Source organism: Amblyomma mixtum, chromosome 2, assembly GCF_055824585.1.
Source record: "Amblyomma mixtum isolate Tamu chromosome 2, ASM5582458v1, whole genome shotgun sequence".
Taxonomy (NCBI): domain Eukaryota; kingdom Metazoa; phylum Arthropoda; class Arachnida; order Ixodida; family Ixodidae; genus Amblyomma; species Amblyomma mixtum.
The window spans coordinates 112,954,745-112,976,780 of NC_143013.1; the positions used below are offsets into that span (position 1 = coordinate 112,954,745).

At 49.3% G+C, this 22,036-nt stretch overlaps 1 protein-coding gene across 3 annotated transcripts in view; it reads right to left on the reverse strand.

Annotated features, from left to right (window-relative positions):
• Window positions 1–21,400, reverse strand: part of LOC149360610 (uncharacterized) — a 58,558-nt gene extending 37,158 nt beyond the window's left edge. For 2 of the 3 annotated variants that reach the window (XM_089572411.1, XM_089572410.1), the window contains exons 1-3: window positions 19,693–21,398; window positions 14,991–15,123; window positions 3,632–3,793 (exon numbers count right to left, since the gene is read on the reverse strand). In XM_089572411.1, the coding sequence (XP_089428537.1) occupies window positions 3,632–3,793; window positions 14,991–15,123; window positions 19,693–21,159 (1,762 nt within the window). In that variant the 5' untranslated portion in view covers window positions 21,160–21,398. Of the gene's footprint in view, window positions 1–3,631; window positions 3,794–14,990; window positions 15,124–19,692 lie in introns of all 3 variants that reach the window. The other variant, XM_089572412.1, reaches the window with a different exon arrangement.
• Between the last annotated feature and the right edge of the window lie 636 nt (window positions 21,401–22,036).

Genomic DNA, 22,036 nt, shown 5'->3' on the forward strand with positions numbered 1-22,036 from the left:
TGTAGATTCCCAGGCAGCACAGGTACAGTTGCCGACCGATTTTTCGGACTCGGCGGGACCGGAAAAAATGGTCCAAATAATCGAATACTCCGAAAACTCTGTGAACTAAAAAAAAATAACTTTTCTGCGAAAAACCGGCTTTCAAAATCACGAAAATCGCCGCTCCCCATGTCCCGCCTACAAGCAATAACATTAGCCTCTATCTGAGTCATAGCCGTGCTTTCGTCGTGTCCGCACCCTATCGCATCATGATATCAGACAGTGCGACGCGGCCGCGGTCATGCCGCGAATGAATGCACTCGCTGCGCGAAGCAAGAACAGTCAGTTTGCATGGGGCAATGACGCTCGCGAAGACCGAGAGGTAACCCGCAGGAAGACGCGAGCGGAAGCGAGCGCCTCCGAATGCAGTCCCCCCTCCCCACCTCTACCGCGTTTGCGGCCCCGCACGACGGGGGGTGTCGACCAAGCCGCGGCGGACGCTGCAGCTGTCCCACTGTTCCGTTGTACCGTTTTCAAGGCGATCGCGCTCTCTTTGTAGGCCATCTCGATGGCAACGGACAGTATTATCTCAAATGGCAATGATGGAGAACAAATAGCCAAGCCTATCCAAGCCAGTCCGACTGCGCCCTCAGATTCCATTTAAATCCAAGATGGCGCCTTTCACGGTGGCGGGGAATGGGTTGGTTGCGACAGTGATGCCCGCTCGCGTCTAAATGAGGCCGAAATAACTAACTTCCGGTTCAAAATGACCCCTCCAATATTGTTGGCGTCTATTTTAGTGCGAACATTCGAACTCTTAGACTCCACAGAGTCCGAAATATCGGTCGTGAAAATGTACACCTTCCTATGAGGTGCGCGGCGGTTCCTCAGCTAAGTCCAAAATATCGCGCAATTCCGATTTATTGGAATCCGAAAAATCGGTCGGCTACTGTAATTGGCCCAATACTGGATGGCACCACTCTGGTCTTTTCTATGACCGGCCTTTTGCCGATACATTTCCAATATTGCGCCAATTACCTGTGCTGCTAAGGTCACAAGTGGGGCCACCGAAAGCAGGCTCAACTGCATTTATGTGCCCAGCACGGAATGCCTCATCACTGTGACCCGAGACTTCCCCACGCATCGGCAACAGACTGCAAGACATGCGGAAAGCAACGCCTAAAATTCCTCGTCAAGAGCCTCCGCGAGCTGGAAATGCCGCGCAGACAAGCTGTGGCAGCTTGTAACGCAACAAAACGAAGCAACCACAGAAGCGGAGAATGCACTGCGGCATGACACACGGCAACTCTACAACACTCTTGAGGAGTGCAAATCGTTACTGCCGGTCTTATTCAACCTGGACCAAAACGTATAAATAACGGCGCAACCGGCGGAAATCAAATCGAATCTGGGTGCTAAAGGTTCCACAACAGAGAGCTCAGAAGCGAAGAACTATACAAGGAGGCTGCTTACCCCAGATACAACACCCACTCATTCCACTTTTTTTTTTAGCAGCATACTGGTTCTGTGAACCATGGTGAGCAAATGCTACACAGTCTAAGAGTACAAATCATTGAAGAATTGAAACAGATGCTTGAAAATCAAATCTCTCATTGGTTATTGCTTGAATTTTAAACACCCCTCTACAAAATTTAACTACTTTAGAAATGAACTCAGAATGCCCACCACAGGTTAAGCCTCTTCCGACTGTAAACGGAAAGCACGAGGACAACATCAGGGCAAGCAAAAAAAGTTGAAAGAGTGAACACCGCATTCTGTTTCCGCCACGGGAAAAGGAAAAGTCACAATAACAAAGGCCTCTGTATCAACAGGCAAGAGGAGCTTGGAGAAACCCTACCCTGCCAGCAAGAGGAGTCGAGATGGAACACAGGGAATGGACAAACGGTTGCCCCACCTTCTCCTTCCCTTGAGCTTTCATATATCTTGCAACGTTTATCTTGAGAGCGAATAATAGTAATAAAAAAAGGAAAATACTACTACCAGTTTTGCAGAGCGCACAGCGAAAAGCACCAGAATCACAGGTTAACCTGAACAGCGAGAACAAAAGTAAAATGAGAAAAAGGCTTTCTCCCTATGCCAGTGTCATATTTAAGCAGCCATTTTTCAGAAGGCTACCTGGTAGTACGGGAGTCGAATGCACTTCCGCGGACCGTCAGCCGGACAGAGCCTCGAGAGAGCCCTCACTCATTTCGCAATGCTCGCACGCAGAAATTACATTTGCACTCACCACTTAGAGAACTGCACGCAACTCACAGGTGCAAAACAAACAATCATGCTCCCCATGCACATTTACCACAAGGCTTGGAAAGAAAAAGGAATAAAATGGCAGTTAGTGCACGCACCCTTCACCCAAGCAGTGGAGACACCAAATTTTCACGCCTACCGTTTCTCACAGGCAGTCATTCCATGGGCCTTTAGGATGTGTCGCAGTATGGGATGTAATTATCTACGATGTGGTTACGACCCTATTGTGCAGTGAAGCTACACTTTCAAGCACTGACAACTACAGATTTCTTGCAGTAAGGGCTTCATTTCCATGCTTCCAACATTTCATTCCCACTCTGCCGCGCGCCTTTTTTGCAATGTGCATTCCCCAATGAGTCCCACAGAAATCCCCCGTCACCTCGCAGGCCAGTTTACTACCGTCACAATCCTATACCGCCACATGTGACACAAGCCTAGCCAGAGATGGGTTCCCACTGCAACATAAGCTTGTCAAAAATTCCCTTGGTTACAGGCACAGTGAGGGAAACGGGAAGAGGGGAGAACGAAAGGGGAAGGGGAGCGTGGACGACGACATCATTTTACGGAAATGTGCCATATACAGCTGTCGCTGCAGAACTGCTTTTTTTCCATTGGCGTGGCAAGTCGGGAGAGTGGGAAGATCAGTGGTCATCTCCTTTCACATCACTGCATCAAACAGCACCTCTGCACATCCCAACTGCAACATCGTACTGTCGCGGACAGAAGCGTTACACGTTGACTACAACAGGATCTAACTCCTGGAATACGTAAAGATAGGCTTGAGCTGTAGTCATCATCATGATCATCAGCCTGACTACACCCACTGCAGGGCAGGGCAAAGGCCTCTCCCATGTCTCTCCAAATAACCCTGTCCTTTGTCAGTTGCCGCCACTGTATCCCCGCAAACTTCTTAATCTCATCCGCCCACATAACTTTCTGCCGTCCCCTGCTACGTTTGCTTTCTCTTGGAATCAACTCCGTTACTCTTAAGGACCAGCGGTTATCTTGCCTTCGCATTACATGCCCTGCCCAAGCCCACTTCTTCCTTCCGATTTCAACTAGAATGTCATTAACCCGCATTAGTTCCCTCACCCAGTCCGCCCGCTTCCGGTCTCTTAACGTTACACCTATCATTTCTCTTTCCACAGCTCGCTGCGTTGTCCTTAACTTCCACTGAACCCTCTTTGTTAGCCTTCACGTTTCTGCCCCATAGGTGAGTACCGGGAGGATACAGCTTTTGCATACTTTTCTCTTGAGGGATATTGGTAAACTGCCATTGATGATCTTGTCTTAATTGTAAAATTTGGTGTCTGCACCCCCCGCTCTCAGCTGGTGAATGACCACACCCGTTCTGCTGAGACAGCTCTTCGAGGGGGACCGAACTGACCTCGGTCGAAGTGCTGCCGCAGCAGGTACTCGGAGTAGGCGGGGTGCACGTTGAGCGCCCTGCTGAGGCACAGGTGCCGGCTGCTCTGCAGGTGCCCCGACAGGTGGTCCCGGCAGGGCATCGAGATGTGGCACACCCGGCAGTTCAGCTGGCTCAGCTCCTCTGCACCACCCCCCCCACCAAGACACAGTGCCGCTCGCAAACACAAAAGACACACCAGAACCACAGGCAGTAGTAGCGAGGACGAGAAAACGCACATGTGCTAAACCATCGTCCACGCACGTACCGTACCTTCTTAAAGGGCAACTACAGGAACTTTTGACGGCCACAATTTCAACGTACTAAGGGGGGACATGGGTCTTAGAGCATTTTTTTTATTTACAGACCAAATGCAATGCAACTGCGCAGACTTATTCGGTTTTTTTCTGCTGATTTCAAATATGAAATTTGTTTAGTTCTAGGCCAATTAGTTCCTGAGATATTAATATATATCATGCCATTGTCTGCTCAAACAATAGAAAAAAATGGGCCACCAGAAATTTAATTTTAATATGTGGGTAGATACTACAATGTGTGAGGAATGCAACGCTGGAAGCACTTTTCAGTTTTTTGTCCGTGTGGACAAATGGGCTTAATAGTTAGTTTCATGTGTGTCATGTGTTTTCTGGCGCTGTATGTCTGGTTAACTCACCGGAAAACTAACTATTAAGCCCATTTGTCCACATGGACAAAAAATTGAAAACTGCTTACAGCGTTGCATTCCTCACACATTGTAGTATCTACCCACATATTAAAATTAAATTTCTGGTGGCCCATTTTTTTTCTATTGTTTCAGCAGACAATGGCATGATATATATTAATATCTCAGGAACTAATTGGCCCTGAAATAAACAAATTGCATATTTGAAATCAGCAGAAAAAACTGAATAAGTCTGTGCAGTTTCAATGCATTTGGTCTGTAAATAAAAAAAATGATCTAAGACCCATGTCCCCTTAAGGCGAAAGCCTTTAATGCCTCATTGTTGTCAACAGAAGGTTCACCTCCACAATTCGCCTCCACCAGAGTGAGGCTGCCATGGCCAAGTATCAAGACATGCCTTGGATGCCAAGCTAGCAGAAAAAGAGAACATTACCAAAGACAGAAAAAATAACCGTCACGACTCTGCAGTAAAATCTACATTTCTTTTTGGTTAGTGACCATGACTGTATGTACTCTACGCTCCTCCAATTACAACAGCCTCAAGGTGCAATACTACGACTTATTAACATCTAGTAAACTGAAGCGCCCACTTTGATCCACTGCTATCTCACTAGCGTTTTTAACTGCCCTGGGCTCTACTACAGTCCACCAGGTGTATCAATGCAAACTACCCTTCTGTTCGTTTTTGTTCCCCCCCCCCCAGATAAAAGGTCCACATTACTTTCAGCTGAAGAAAACACCAGGCATGAAATGTTTACTCAGGCCGCCTTGCCAAAGGGGGCGCATCTCTTTCAGCAAGGACACTTCCCTTCCGAACTCAAACCTCGACCTCACCTGAGTCAACACTTATCATTCACCTTCAGGGGGAAAACACCCGACAGAGCTGAAGAAAGAAAAAACACAGCAGCTGCTTTCAACCGAATGTCCTTCCTTTTTTTTTTTATTCCTTACATTGTAGCAGCCACAAAGATGTTCAAAGAAGAACATGCGTGCTGGAGATTTGGTTTGGTTTATTGGGATTTAACGTCCCAAAGCGACTCAGGCTATGAGGGACGCCGTAGTGGAGGGCTCCGGAAATTTCGATCACCTGGGGTTCTTTAACGTGCACTGACATCGCACAGCACACGGGCCACTAGCATCTCGCTTCTGTTGAAATGCAACCGCCGAGGCCAGGATCGAACCCGCGTCTTTCGGGTCAGCAGCCGAGCGCCATAACAATTGAGCCACCGCGGTGCTGTACTGGAGAGAACGACAGTGTTTTCTAAAGGATAATATAAGTACTAACGGACAGACATCAATGGTATTATTCGGCAAGCCAAATGTACGCACAGTGCAAATAGCATTATGCATTGTGCGCCCTGTGAGACATTGAATTCCAGCCATGGCACATGAAATGCACAGACAACCGTGTGCTCTGCAATTTGAATGCACGTTAAAGAACCCCAAGTGGTCAAAGTTAATCTGGAGCCCCCAACTACGGCGCCCCTCATAGGCCGTCCGCAGCTACCGCCATTGCCACTACCAGAACGGAGAAAGCTACGGCAATTCTGTGGTGCCCGGGGAATTATTTGGGGAGCGAATTACGCCACAGACAAGAAATATCTACACTGTTACCAGCTGAGGCAGAAATGAACCTTGAAGAAGGAAAGTAGATCTCTGCTCAAACATATTTATTTATTTATACAATACTGCTAGCCTCAAGATGAGGCTGCAAGCAAGAGTGGGAGGTATGAAGTACAGACACAAGTAACACACGCGAAAAACAAAACCAAGGCACCACAAGACTGCCTCCACAAACAGACACAACCTGGCTGATGTACGCACGGACTGACAAAATAGCATAACAAAGTAGTGTAGTTAGACGTGGCCGAGTTCAAAGCGCTTACAAGTATATTAACTGAATGAAGGCTTTCATTGACTGATTCAGTAGTTGTGCTCTCCACAGTAGTGGCTGGCAGCCGATTCCACTCGCGTATCGTCTTCGGAAAGAATGAGTTTGCGAATGCGTTTGTATGATGGGAATAATCTTTCGGTTTTTTATTCTGGTGTGATCGGGTGGTTAGCCCGTACACTGGCTGAATGTACACGAGTTAGCTCGTACCAAGTTTACCGTGGTATATCAAGTGTGTGTATTTTAACTGACCACGTGCACAGTGCTGCCGTTATCTTTAGTGCAGGAGGACTATTCCATGTGTGCTGTACCAACACTGAGCAAGAATCTTGTCTTCTTGCGGCATCATCACAACCTGCCCACCAGATTGTGAGCAAACTGACCATCATGGCAGGCAGCAGTTAAAACCTACTCTATTGCACTGGTAGTGGCATGAGGGCTTGCTGCCATCTATAAATGTTAGAGACTTACCGATTCTGCACATATGGTCATTAACCCACTAGGGCCCTCAAGGCGGAGTCCCCTGCTTTCGAATGTGTACATAACGAAACTATGTTAAACCCTTACCACTTTTTTCTTCCTGCAGACCTGTGTACCTAGAGGACATTCTGCTTCAACGTGCCACCTAGCAGCCCCTCCTAAAGCCAAATTATTACAAACAAACAAAAATTTAAAAAGGTGTGACATTCTAAACACCGCTGCAACCATAAGGAGCAGTAGACCTGACTCAAGTTAACCCTTTCAGGCGCTTTGTACACAATTGCGTAAGCGGCAAACTTATAGCTTTGTCTGAGAAATTGTGTTTTCAGTGTTTTCATTATTTCAGTCAAATTGAGCACCCTTCTTGTTGCAAAGTTGCCTTTTGTGCCATGTAGTGGATGCAGTAAATAATGTTTCACACGAGAGTGAGCTAGGTAGCACTTTGTTCGCCGTTTTTGTGCAGACAGATTTTGCCGCGAGTGAAAACATCGGCTGTTTTTGCTCAATCTCGAGCGTTATGTGAATCTCCGAAGCACAAAGCGATTCCACAATCCCTAGGGTGTTTACCTGACACACGAGAACATTTCGATGTTACTATTTCTAACAAATCTGACGCTTCGTACGGAATTCTCCAGATCGTTGTAAAAACTTACCCGCTGGTCTTTCACGTACGAAAACTAAGAAATTCCCTTTCTTGAGGCCTGAATACGCTACTTAGGTGAAAAAAATAATTGATTTCAGTCAAAACAAAAAATTGCATCTGAAAGGGTTAAGAGCACCCCAGCAGCTAAGCGCAGCTGACCAACCACCAGCACCAATGGCTCATTGTCACAATAGCCGCGGACTCCAGCAGTTAACAGTGCCCTGTATTCACTGCCTGCTTATTTCAAGGCTTGCACCAAACCACATTTTTATCGGCACCTATCATACCCGCCCACGCCACTGTAAAGGGACATTGGGGATGTGTACATGCAATTACAGCTCTAGGTAAAAATTCAGGGGGGCACTTTGTTGGCTCAAAGTGCGGTGAGGAGAAAGCCTTAAGCGCAGTGTTGCTGCTTGTGTCACTGACGTGTGGTTAAGATGTTAAGCTTCGCCTCTAGGAGTGGAACGCGACGGCGTCTTGCAACGCTGCCAGGGAGTCCACAGAACGCCATCGCCCGTTCGGCTCTACGCCTTGCTCGTCGGCAAATTGGTTTTTGAGGTAATGAAATGTATCTGTCTTTCATATCACGGTGGACACCTCAACCTCGCCGTAACGGGAAGGGAGGAAGATGGGAGTGAACGAAGACACCGTATTCACTAGACGCGCCTTTGTTCATTCCAAACCATCGAGCTGGCATGGCGGAGTGGATAGCATGCTCGTTTCGCAGGTTCGATTCCCCAACTCGACCAATTTCCTACTTGATGTTATTTATTTATCTGGTCTGACTAGAAAGTTTAATTAGTCTAATTGGTTAATTAAGCAATTAACTAAACTGAGCCCCACTTACTTGGAGCATCACTATACCATCCCTTTAATTGGTCTGACTAGAAGGTTAATTAGGCTAATAGGTTAATTAACTAATTAACTAAACTGAGTCCCACTTACTTGGAGCATCACTATACCATCCCATTAATTGGTTGCATGGTTACTAGCCAAAGTACAATTGGCCCCGTTTGAAATTTGCGCACTGTGACATCACGACCATTTCGACCAACTGAAAAGCGTGACATTTCTGTCTACAGCTCCTGCTTACAACAATGAGGCATTAAAGGCTTCCGCCTTAAAAATTGATTCTTTGGCTTCCTCTGGGTACGCTGACATTTGTCCAGCAGCAAAAGCCGCATTTAGTAACAGCGAGGGAATGGAATTGAAAGATAGCGTCCCCGGTTGATTCAAACCCATGACGTCCTCACCAAAAGAGGATGGGTTGCTACCGTTTTGCAGTGAAGGGCAGAGCGGCATTGCCTCTTCGACCAGCACTTCGAGTTGTTCCCTCCTAACATATTGCCACGTATCATTGTAGTGTTTGTTCGTTCACGCTCAAGGCTGCAGGAAAGGGCTGTTATCATTTTTGTTCGTGACGCGAGACGCGACCGGACTTATCTCGATTGTTCACAGCCATGAACAGCTGCATCTACGTGTTTCTAGATTACTCTAGATGATCTCGACCTGTTATCTCGAAGTTTCCTTGCCGGCTTTAAATTGAACGATGCCGCGAGCAGCGGGCATTCGTAGTTCGACGATTGACGAGCACGCTTGTTGCTTACGCCGCCACTGAGTGATTCAGTTCTTTTGAGGGCACAAGTCAGCCCAAATAAAGAGCTTCGTTTGAAAGTATTTCTGGTGTCTTCCTGACCGCTGGACTGCCGTCACTACAACGTGACATCGGGTGGAGGTGCTGGGTAGCCTTTCATGTTCCGGACACCCCCTACAAGCCGTGACGCCAGCCCTCTGAGTCATCAACCGCAGGACCTGAGTCCAGTCCACCGCGCTAGCCGACGCCTGCAAGGGGACGCACCAGAGTTCGGGAATCTGCCGGACCCTACCCGGAAGCGAAAGCCAGCAGCAACGTCCACCATGAGCTTGCCCCAGACGACGACTCCAATCATTCTGCAGCAGCCCCGGGTGCCACCAACCTTCGACGCTTCGCCTGGCGCCGACCCCGAAGAATGGCTGGAGCAGTTCGACCGAGTGGCTGTCTTTAACAACTGGGACGATGCCATGAAATTTAGGTACGTCTTCTTTGCCCTGGAGGGACCAGCAAGAGTCTGGTTTGAGAATGAGGAAGCCAGCCTCGCGAATTGGGCAACCTTCAAAGAGCAGCTTCTCAAGACTTTCACAAACGTCGTGAGAAAGGAGAGAGCCCAGCAGCTGCTACAGTCTCGCATACAACACCCAAACGAGACCGTTGCAGTGTACACTGAGGAGATGAAGCGTCTCTTCCGGCGTGCCGACTCGAACATGAAGGAAGAAGAAAAGGTCAAGCTGCTTATGCGAGGAGTTAAAGAACAACTCTTTGCCGGCCTCGTACGGAACCCACCGAAAACCGTGGCGGAATTCATAGAAGAGGCCTCCACGATGGAAAAAACACTTGACGCCCGAGCCCGCCAATATGAGCGCCAGCAGCGCGTTTTTTCAGCAAACTGCCTGGACACCGCTAACAACGATAACCTGCGGGAGGTTATACGCCAAGTAGTACGAGAAGAGCTCCGACGATTGCTGCCAAATGGAACGCAGCCGCAGGTTTCATCGCTCACTGACGTCATCCGGGACGAGGTTCAACAGGCCTTGGGTGTGACGCCGACATCCACGCAGCCTCTGCAGCCCTCAGCCATGACTTACGCCGCAGCTGTGCGCCGTCCTGCACCTCGACGACGGGACCCAAGCCCCTATCGCCCTCAGCCAGCTGCGTTGGACCGCCGCCCACTCGCCCCAACCCGCCCGTCCTACGAGCGACGCGCGCAGCCGAGGAAATGCGACAAGTGGAGAACTCCCGACCAGCGCCGCCCACTATGCTTCCACTGTGGCGAAGCCGGTCACGTCCTCCGGCACTGCCCATACAGAAGACTGGGCATCCGAGGGTTCTCTTACGACGCTCCACGACCCCGACCCGGCCAGCGACCAGCCGAAATCGAGGAGTTTTTACGTCGGGAAGAATACTCATCGCCGAGCCGCCTATCACGTTCCCCGTCGCCATCGTCCCAGCGCTTTGTATCTCCTAGCCGAGGTTACGCCGTGCGTGGACGCTCCCCCAGCCCCCGAAGGTTAAACTAAATAAAGCAGCCTCTGGAGGTGAGGTTGCTTCTAAGCGCAATGACAAAGATCCTCCATCGACGAGTACTCAAGACCATGCCACGACGACGACACCGACGACGACGACGACGACGCGGCCAGAATTGAAGCTTTTACCGCTGCCCAGTGAAGTAACGTCGCAGTACGCCCACTGCAGCCTCACTACTCGACGAAGCCGTGATCGGACACCGAAGACAACGTACAATACGAGAACGCGTACAAGTGACCTTGAAGTTACGGTCGACGGTCACGCGGTTACTGCCTTGGTGGACACGGGAGCTGACTACTCTGTCATGAGTGGCCCACTCGCTGTCCGACTCAGGAAGGTAACAACAACCTGGGATGGCCCGCTGATCCGCACCGCAGGTGGCAACCTGATTACGCCGTCAGGACGCTGCACCGCGAGAGTTACTGTAAATGGGAGAACCTATGCGACAACCTTCCTGATCCTACAGCAATGCTCGAGAGACGTGATTTTGGGAATGGACTTCCTGAACGAACATCGGGCGATCATCGACCTTCGATCTAAGTCGATCAAGCTTTCCACGGAAAAAGCCATACCTGTTGCGACGAGCGCGACTCATCACGTTGCCTTAAACGTCCTCGATGAAGCATTGAGCGTGCCACCCCGATCAAGTGTTCTCGTCGGCATAGGTACTGGAGACATCGAAAATGCCGAAGGCGTTATCGAGGGGAACACCCGGTTACTCCTGGATCGAGGATTGGGCGTCGCGAGGGGAGGCGCCGAAATCCGAAATGGCCAAGCCCAGGTGTTACTAACCAACTTCACCGAAGAATACCGGCATCTAAACAAAGGTACGACGATCGCTTTCCTCGACGAGCTGGCAGACATCAGAGACGTATTTGCCCTACCCGACCAACCCGCAGAACTATCTGACCAAGGCCATCAACCCACGTTCGACATCAACCCGGCATTACCCCGGAGCAGACAAGACCAAATACGTAGTCTTCTTCAAAGGTACACCGATTGCTTCTCATCAGCATCGAATGTGCGACGAACCCGGCTTGCCAAGCACCGCATTGTCACAGACGAACACGCGCGACCACTGCGACAGAGCCCCTACCGCGTATCGCCGCTAGAACGCCAAGCTATCCGCAAGCAAGTTGAGGAAATGCTTCGTGACGACGTCATACAGCCATCGAGGAGCCCCTGGGCAGCACCGGTCGTCCTAGTGAAAAAGAAAGACGGCACCCTTCGTTTTTGCGTCGATTACCGCCGCCTGAACAACATTACCAAGAAGGATGTCTACCCCCTCCCCCGCATCGACGATACACTGGACCGGCTGTGCAACGCTAAGTACTTCTCATCGATGGACCTGAAGAGCGGCTACTGGCAAATTGAAGTCGACGAAAGAGATCGCGAGAAGACTGCGTTCATCACGCCAGACGGACTCTTCGAGTTCAAGGTGATGCCATTCGGCCTCTGCTCTGCCCCAGCGACGTTCCAGCGAGTAATGGATACGGTGCTCGCAGGCTTGAAGTGGCAGATTTGCCTAGTCTACTTAGATGACGTTGTTGTCTTCTCCTCAAGCTTTGAAGACCACCTCAGAAGGCTTCGGATAGTGCTGGAAACGATCAAGTCTTCAGGCCTGACACTGAAACCAGAGAAGTGCCACTTCGCCTACGAGGAGCTGCTGTTCCTTGGTCACGTCGTAAGCAAGGATGGAGTTCGCCCAGACCCCCAGAAGACGGCTGCGATCGCAGAGTTTCCACAGCCTAATGACAAGAAGGCTATACGCAGATTCCTTGGATTGTGCGCTTATTACCGACGATTTGTCAAGAACTTTTCGCGCATCGCTGAACCTTTGACTCAACTTACCAAGGCTGACGTGCCTTTTAAATGGGAAAGGCCACAAGAGGAAGCTTTCAACGAGCTGAAGCGCCTCTTACAGTCCCCTCCTGTGCTCGGGCACTTTGATGAAAACGCCGAAACCGAAGTTCATACCGATGCAAGCAGCGTGGGCTTAGGAGCGGTCCTCGTTCAGAAAAATGGCAGACAGGAGAAAGTTATCGCGTACGCTAGCCGTTCACTGTCGAGAGCCGAAGCCAACTATTCGACGACAGAGAAAGAATGCCTCGCCATTATTTGGGCCACGTCCAAATTTCGCCCCTACCTATACGGACGACCATTCAAGGTTGTGAGTGATCACCATGCTCTGTGCTGGCTGGCCAATTTGAAAGATCCCTCCGGCCGCCTTGCTCGTTGGAGCCTGCGTCTTCAAGAATTCGACATAACTGTAGTCTACAAATCTGGCCGCGAGCATTCCGATGCAGACTGCTTGTCACGAGCTCCTGTCGACGCAGCACCCGAAGAGGAAGATGACGACGCTTTCTTAGGACCGGTAAGCGCCAGCAGTTTCGCGCAGCAGCAGCACTCGGATCCTGATTTGCAAAGCCTAGTTGATTATCTGAAAGGCAAGACCGCATCGCCTCCCCGAGGGTTCAAGCGGCAACTGTCGTCCTTCGTCCTTCACAATAATGTTCTCCTGAAGAAGAACTTCGCGCCGAACAGGACAGTGCATCTTCTTGTCGTGCCCAAAAATCTCAGGCAAGAAATTATGCAGGCATGTCATGATGAGCCGACTGCAGGACATCTCGGGATTGCTCGCACGTTGCACCGCATCCAGGAGAAGTACTATTGGCCACGGCTAGCTACCGACGTTTCCCATTACGTGAAAACGTGCCGTGAGTGTCAGCGACGGAAAACTCCTCCGACTAGACCAGCCGGACTCCTGAACCCCATACCACCGCCAACTAAGCCCTTTCAGCAAATAGGGATGGACCTCCTCGGCCCCTTTCCGACCTCTTCATCAGGAAACAAGTGGATCATCGTGGCCACCGACTACATGACCCGCTACGCCGAAGCAAAAGCGTTGCCTAGTGGTACCGCAACAGAAGTCGCAAAATTTTTTGTCGAACAAATTCTCCTGCGACACGGCGCCCCGGAAGTGCTCATCACAGACAGAGGAACGGCGTTTACAGCGGAGCTCACGCAAGCCATTTTAAACTACAGCCAGACAAGCCATCGGAGGACCACTGCCTATCATCCACAAACCAACGGACTCAAAGAGCGTCTGAACAAGACCATCGCAGACATGCTCTCCATGTACATTGACGCCGAACACAAGACGTGGGACTCCATTCTGCCCTACGTGATCTTCGCTTATAATACTGCCGTCCAGGAGACAACCAGGTTTACCCCATTCCAGCTGGTATACGGCAGGAAGCCCACGACAACACTCGACGCAATGCTCCCGCACGTTTCCGACGAAGACAATCTCGACGTCGCCGCCTACCTTCATCGCGCCGAGGAAGCCCGAAGACTTGCGCGGCTTCGCATTCAAGACCAGCAGCACACCGACGCCCGACGCTACAATCTGCGCCGACGAGACACGCATTACAAGCCAGGTGATCGGGTTTGGATATGGACGCCAGTTCGCCGCCGTGGATTGAGCGAAAAGTTGCTGCGACGCTACTTTGGCCCGTACAGGGTTCTCCGTCGGATCGGTGACCTCGACTATGAAGTCATCCCCGATGCCACGACAGCATCTCAGCGACGCCGCCCACGCCCGGAAGTCGTACATGTCGTACGCCTGAAGCCATATTATGAACGCTAAAGCACTCGAAGTTTCATTTTCCGTGTTTATTTTCATTTTAAAGCATCGAGACGATGCTTCTTTGGAAGGGGGGTAATGCCACGTATCATTGTAGTGTTTGTTCGTTCACGCTCAAGGCTGCAGGAAAGGGCTGTTATCATTTTTGTTCGTGACGCAAGACGCGACCGGACTTATCTCGATTGTTCACAGCCATGAACAGCTGCATCTACGTGTTTCTAGCTTAGATGATCTCGACCTGTTATCTCGAAGTTTCCTTGCCGGCTTTAAATTGAACGATGCCGCGAGCAGCGGGCATTCGTAGTTCGACGATTGACGAGCACGCTTGTTGCTTACGCCGCCACTGAGTGATTCAGTTCTTTTGAGGGCGCAAGTCAGCCCAAATAAAGAGCTTCGTTTGAAAGTATTTCTGGTGTCTTCCTGACCGCTGGTCTGCCGTCACTACAACGTGACAATATGCTAGCCAAACCGGTTAGCTCAGTTGGTAGAGCAACTGCCCTGGTGATGAGGTGGTTCCAAGTTCAAACCCCAGACCAGGACGAACTCTTCTTTAACTGTGAAGTCTCTGAGAAAGCTGTATAGCTTTCCTTTGTAGGCATATGGCTGCACTTGGGTGGACGCCAATGAGTAATTACTCCCTTAATAAGCATCAGAGATCAATGCCAAAAAATTCACCGCCAAATCAAGCTATTCACCAAATCTGCCAGAGACAGCGAAGGCCGTATTTCATTTTTTGGCCTTTTCTAGCCGCAAAAGCTCGTTTTTCTATGGAAGGGGTGGAAGGGGACTGTTTGTCGTCGGAATGCTGCAGCCTATCGATACAGGCCCCCTAGAAGGTGCACGAAAGCAAGCGGGTGAACGGGGGGGGGACTCACTGTTGAGGCCCATGAAGTACATCCAGCGGAGGCGCTTGACGTGCTGCGCACTCTCCACGTGGTAGTCAAACTGCTCCGGCTGCTCCATCTCCAGGTTGCACAGGGTGCAGCCAAACACCGCCCGCTTCCCATCCTGCATAGCGAGGGGGGGGGGGGCACTAAGACTGAGACAACAAGCAGCATACAAAAGGGCAAGCTTAGGAACAATGCATCAAATAAATTTTTATTTTTTTGCCAGCCTTAGTAGGCCCAGGCAGGAGCGGCAATACAATGAGATACAAGGCAGAGCAGCATTTAGCACGCAAGATAAACAACTGAACTAGCTGCAATCTCCGGGCTCGAAACACTATCGACAAGGGCAAAGCGTGCGCGTCTAAAATTCCTCTATCAGCTTCTTCATAACATGTTCAAGGTTGATCCATCAAAGTATGTTTCACTGCCACAGAAACGAGCATTAAGAAACCAGCACGCGAATACACTAACCGAATATGTACATCACAGTGATACCTTTAAAAACTCTTTCTTCCCGCTAGTGACGAGAGAATGGAATAGCCTAGATGCACCCATTACTAACGCGGATTCACTTTCAGTTTCTTGCTCTGAACTAGACAGTGTGTTCTAAAAACACTGACGATTTGGATTAGTTTTGTCGACATCTTGCAGTACGCGGTAATGTTTTCTTTTGAACTTGCCTTTCGTGAAAGTGCTTGTATAAATTTGGTAACTTCTTTTTTTGTTTTCTGCACTGCATGACTTGCTCCTTGTTTCTTGTTGTTTTGAAGTTCATAAACCTGCTTTGAGTAATCAGATTCACTTTGTTAAATCTGATACATGTAATGCCCACCTGCAATGGTCTCAACTAGAGACTGGCAGTATTCCAAATAAATAAATCAATAAATGAACAAAACAAAGACAACCCACGCATGATTCGAAAAAAAAAAAATAGGCAAACTGAACACAATGTCTGGGGCAGAACTGGAAGTGCAGCATACACAAGTCGTTATAAAAAACTGGCAGTGCTCTCAGTGCTTAAAAGTGCAGTAAAAGAAAGCTGGTTCCACTCAGCTGTTGTTCAGGGAGAATAGGAATATTTATACAAGTTGGTTCTGGCACGATAAGGTGTTAAGGACTGGGTGTGACGACGTCTCATTAATCGCATCACTAGAGGTTTTATGTAAGGGTCCGGGCTCACTGATAACTTGTTATTTTTAAATGGTTATTTTAAATGTTAAATTTTAAACGTTATTTAAGAATTTTTAATGTTAAATTGCCCAACTTGGGCAAAATTTCCTATTTCAAATTTTTTTTTCCGTAACCCCTCAGGTCGTCACCTGTCTCGTGACAAAAAGACTGCGGCGAAATGTGCAGCGCGAATTCAGAAAATAAGGCTTTTTTTTTTCATGTGCGGTCGTCGAAATGTGTGAACAAATCACGCTGCTGACGGTCCTGGTGCATCGCGCATTCCGCAGGCAGACCAGAGGACCCGAGTATCCTCCGCTGATTGCAACGCCTCATTTCTCTGACTATGACGGAAACGCATATGAGGCTATGAATGAGGAAAAGGCGAGAATAAATAGATCGCCGCTGAGACAATCGCCGCCACTAAAGACAGATTTAACCTGCCGCCTTGTCACAACACTTAGAGTCACAGGCTATTAGAGTACAATGGTGCTCAGATATGGAATGAGATTCCCGATGACATCAAACTCAAACATAAATATTCGGCCTTATTGAAAAAACATTTTTCTTGTCTGTCCAGAGCTGTGGGACTATTTATTTATTTATTCACAATACCTTACAGGGCCCAGAAAGGCATTGAGTAAGGGGGGCAAAGAATGACAAATGTACAAAAGAAACTAATTAATACAACATGAGATACAAGAGATTAAGTAAAAAGAAACTAATGTACTTAAAGGCGAAATTATACATAGGATACAAGGTACTTATTAGTAGCATGAATGCCGGACATACGGCCAAAACAAAACGTAATGGCAACGAAGGAACGAAAGTACACTGCGACAACAACAAAAAAAAAAATCAGATAGGAGAAAAAGCGATGTCATGTGAGATATCTATGTAGCTGATCCTGGAATGGTTGATGATTGACGATGAATGCGATATTGTCAGGAAGAAAAGTGTTTGTGTTTGGTTTTGCAAATTTCGGAATATGTTTGTTTTTCAGAATATGTATGCGCTTTACATATTTGCAATGCCGCGACTGTAGTATCTCACGTCCTTTTGTACATGTAGTTTGAATGTCCGCCATTTCTTTTGTGAATATTTTGTATTTGGACCTTTCACCAGCCGAGCTGGCTATGGGTCCAACCAAGTTCTGATGTATTGGTTTCACGAAATAAAATGATGATGATGATGAAAAAAAAAGGTTGATTTTCTCAGCTTTCACTTTCTCAGCAATTGCCAACACTCATCCCTTCGGCATTTTGCAACAAATAGAAGCAGAGTGGTTCTGTTTTTTGCACGAGCATTCTGAGATGCTTACGAGTGCAGCAAAGCTCTCGATTTTTCTACGTACACTCGAAATATTTTTGAAATTTAGTAAGGGTATATTAAAGACTTTACCACAACTTGACACACAAAAGCGCCACTGTAAAACAAACTATGTACATATCCCACATCCCGAAGGGCCAAATTCAAAGTCGACGAAAATACCCACCAAACCAGTACAACGTTCACAAGCCTCATGAGGTGGCTGAACAAAAAGCCGTTATCCCTGGCTCTTGTACCTCCGCACTTCATTGTCATGCAGCACTAAAGGTTCCCACACGATTGGCTTAAAGGTGCAGTGAAGAGGAATCTGAATTCGTCTTTTTGCCGCGGGAACTCAATATACACGTTCCGAGCATTCTTAGAAACTTCGACTTATTGCCCTGTGTGGCCGATTTCCCTACTTTAAATCGGGGTAACGTTCGACTCCCGCCTTTATTTTTTGAATTCTCCCCGTACGGTGGGCAGAGTCGACCAACGTGTGGAGTGCCTTTCAGCCAGCTCCGTGGAGGCTTTGTTTTCGCTTTATTTTGTTTTTTAGGTTTCTGCGAATAAATAGTTTCATTCTCAGATAATATAGCCGCAAAATAAGCCCGCAGAAATAAAATACGCACGGACTATTTGCTACTACGGATTACTACGTATTACTCCGCTGATGGCAGAGCGACAAGCCTCCACGGAGCTGGCTGAAAGGCACTCCATGCGTTGGTCGACTCCGCCCACCGTACGCGGAGAATTAAAAAAAAAAAAGGCGGGAGCCGGACGTTAATCCGATTTAATTAGGGAAATCGGCCACACAGTGCAATAAGTCGAAGTTTCTAAGAATGCTGGGAACGTGCAGACTGAGTTCCCGTGGCAAAAAGACGAGTTCATATTCCTCTTCACTGCACCTTTAAAGATCAGTGGAGCCCCTCAAGGGTATAACGTGATTACGACAATGGGTTAATGCCCATTTAAGCGGAACTGCCATTTTCTGCACTGACAGATCCCTGGGAGTCCCCATACCACTCCTCGGCAGCAGTTAATGTCACTGGTGGGACTACTGCGACCTAGGTTGCTCTTCTCACAACCAATAATTAATTTAACTGCCACCAGCCACGTTGAGCAGTTTGCTCACAATCCGGTGGGCAAATGCCAATCAAAGCTTCAATCATCAACAAGCCTAAATGTTTTGCAGAAACCATCAACAGATTCAACGTGGTAGTGGACCCTTTTCTGAGGTTAAAAGCAATGTCTCTGTGAAACAACCCGCAATTTGCACACCACTGGTGTCATAAGTTGGGTGAACCCTTTTCTGAGGTTAAAAGCGAGAAATAACCTGCAATTTGCACACCACTGGTGTCTAAGTTGACTTTTCTTTCACTCTCCATAAAACACTCTTTTCTAAACTATTACGCAATTCACTAACCTCTCTGACGGCACCCCCGCGAAAGAAAAAAATTAACATCCCCAAAATCTTTTCCCTCGTTTCAATGAATGTTGCCTAGTTCTGTATATTTGCCACATGGCTCTTGGATTTTCAATCTCCAGACTGCAGTGACTCCCAGCACAATTTCATTATAAGTGTTTCATTAATGGCCATCATTATCTCCCTTATCTCTGCAATTACCTCTGTCCTGTGCCAACTGCGGCAAACTTCCTAATCTCAGCTCCATACCAGACTCTACTCTCTGCCGCCCCCCTGCTACGCTTGCCTTCTCTTGAAATCCACTCTGTTACCCTAAGGGACCACCGTTTACCTTCCTTTCTCATTACATGCCCTGCCCATGACCGCTGTTTTTTCTACATTTCAACTAGGATGTCGTTAAAACCACGTTTGTTCCTTGACTCAGTCTGCCCTCTTATAGTGAACCGTGAACACTGGGCATAGCTTTCACTATGAGAGTCAAAGCACATGGTGATAAGTGGATTAGAAAAACATGCACGCTTCCGTCCTGGTAACCAATCTCAAATCGCTGTAACATCACTCCAATTACACCAACTAGCGCAACTTCCCATTCTGTTGACCAGTTCATTAAAAGCACATTTTTATGCACTACAGTAAACATCAAATAGGATATGAGAACAGCCTACAGTGCAGGGTTTGGGATTAATTCCTGCCCCTTTCGGTTGCTTATTTTCGCTCTCTAATTCCAGTGAGAAGGTGCCTTTGTATTTCACCTCCCCGAAATGCAATACCAGCATTGCTTCAGCTCACCTGACCAACCATGCTCGCGTTGTCTGGTGGTGCACCGACTTCTCGTGTGTCCCGGAGGAGTCGCTCGATGAAGCGATGCACCGAGCGCTGAATGCTGTCCCGGGCCGAAACCGGGATGCTCCCAGGTTGCTGAAGCTCAACGACGGGACACAGGTCAGTCAGCTGGGTCACCTCCACCAAGGGCTCTTCTGCACATTCCTCTGTCATGACGAAAGCGTGCTCAGAAGCCGTTAAGTCACCTGCAGCTCCGTCGCCAGCACCTCCGAGGATTGCAGTGTCGCCCTGCACCTCACCATTTGCAGTGCTTTCCATTGTCGTCTCACCTTCCTGCCCCTCTTCCCCCTCACAGACACAAAGTTCTGAATTTTCTGCTGCATTGTCATCATCAGCATCTGCGTTCTGAGAATCCCCGGCTGCAGCTTGTTCAACGGTGTCCCCACCGGCAGCATCATCTTCCGCAGAGGACGCAACTGCGCCATCCTTGCTCTCTTGCTCATCGTGCTCAGCGAAGGCTTCATCTTTGCCCTCTTGTTCTTCGACGTACTCCGCATCAGCCTCGTCTTCTTGTCCGTCCGCATGCTCCACCTCGGCGGCTTCCCCATCTTCGTTTTCGCCGCCCTCGGGACACTCCGCGTCGTCCGCGTCATCGACGACCTGAGCGTCGTCCCCGTCTTCATCCCACTCTTCGTACTCTGCGCCTTCGCCGTCCTCGTACTCAACCCCCTCCTCAGCGCCCTCCTCAACCTCGTCGGCGACGTCGGCCTCGCCGTCCCACTCTTCGACCCCTTCGCCCTCAGCCTCCTCCTCTTCCTCAGCGGCCACCTCTTCGCCGTCCTGCGACTCTTCCCCGGCCTCCTCGGCGCCCTCTTCGTCGACCTCGGCGTACTCCTCACCGTTCACATTCTCCGCACCTTCGTCGTGCGCCTGCCCTTCTTGCTCGGCATCCTCCGCGTCCATGTCGCACCCTTCCGCCTCGCCTGCAGTCTCTGCGTCGGCAGCGTTCTCGTCACCCTCTGGGTCAACTGTCTCAGCTTCGGCGTGCGTGGAGTCTTCCTCTTCGCCGCCACTCTCCTTCTGGTTCTCGTCCGCCTTCTGGTCTTCGTCGTCGTCGGCGTCGAGAACCAGCGCTTCGAACGCGCAATCCTCCTCTGCTTCTTCGTCGGTGACGTCGCCGCCGGCCCTCTCCGGTGCTTCCTCCAGTTCCACTGGTTCAGGCTCCGCAACGACCTCAGCCCCGGTGTCTACCTTGCTCTTCTTAGCGCTCGGTTCAATGGCGGCGCGAGCGTTCGACGCCGGCTTTCTGACGACGCTCAGGGGCTCGGAAAGCTTTTCCACCACCACTATCGCAGCTGGTAAACTGCTCCCCAACTGTTCCGACGCGGCGTACGCGCCTGCCGACGATGCAGCGCATCTGGCCTCGGGCCCTGTTTTACGGCCCCGCCGCGCCGTATTTCTGCGCGGAGGCATGCTGCTTCTCCGCTTCGGAGACGCGTGGCTTCTCTGCCTGCAGACCCTTAGCGTCCTTACCGATGATATGCGCGTAGATAAGCGGAGCTGGTGGCTCCGTGCAGACGCGGAGAGAGACAAGACCGCCCGCTGTTCTCAGTTGCGCTCAGAATTTGCCAATAAAATGTGGTGTGTACTCAGCCAACTCAACCTCCAAACACAACATGGCGCGGTGCGTTTCGGATTGGCTTGACTTACTACACGCACCAGTGCGCAACATTCATAAGTAGCCCAAACAACGGCATCTTGCAAGAAAAAAAAAGAAAGAAACATTTCAGGCTCATGCGTTTTAATTAAGTACAATTAGAGAGTAATTAAGTACAATTAAAACGGGCATTACTGAATCTAGAGGAGAATATGAGCGGTAAGGCAGGATGTGCAGCCTATTTTCGAGGGGAACGTGTCACGCATCGTTGTACGGAAACTTTTCATGCTGAGACATGTAACCTCTTGAGTTCCAGCCATGGGGCATTTGTCCAATATATTTGACATCAAATACTCTGCCGCTACGCAGGCTTGAGCATATTTTATGCCGCAACACACAGTTGTCCAATACTGATGATGATGATGTAGCCTTCCCTTTGTAACGGGCGGGCGCCTACCAAAGGTGCCCTGGCTGGATAGATACACACATAAAAACACCACTATCAAACGCGAAGCGGCAAACACACACGCGAATACCGACGAAACAGTACTGGTCTAATGTCGCACCAGCGTCCACCACTCTGTCAATCGGCGCTTCGTCGCTGCAACTGCCGCATGGTTTGCCGCATCCGCTGTGCAGCCCTCGTTCGAAGAACGGAAACCCAGCGCCTGCGGAAACGTAGCGCCCTCGTGC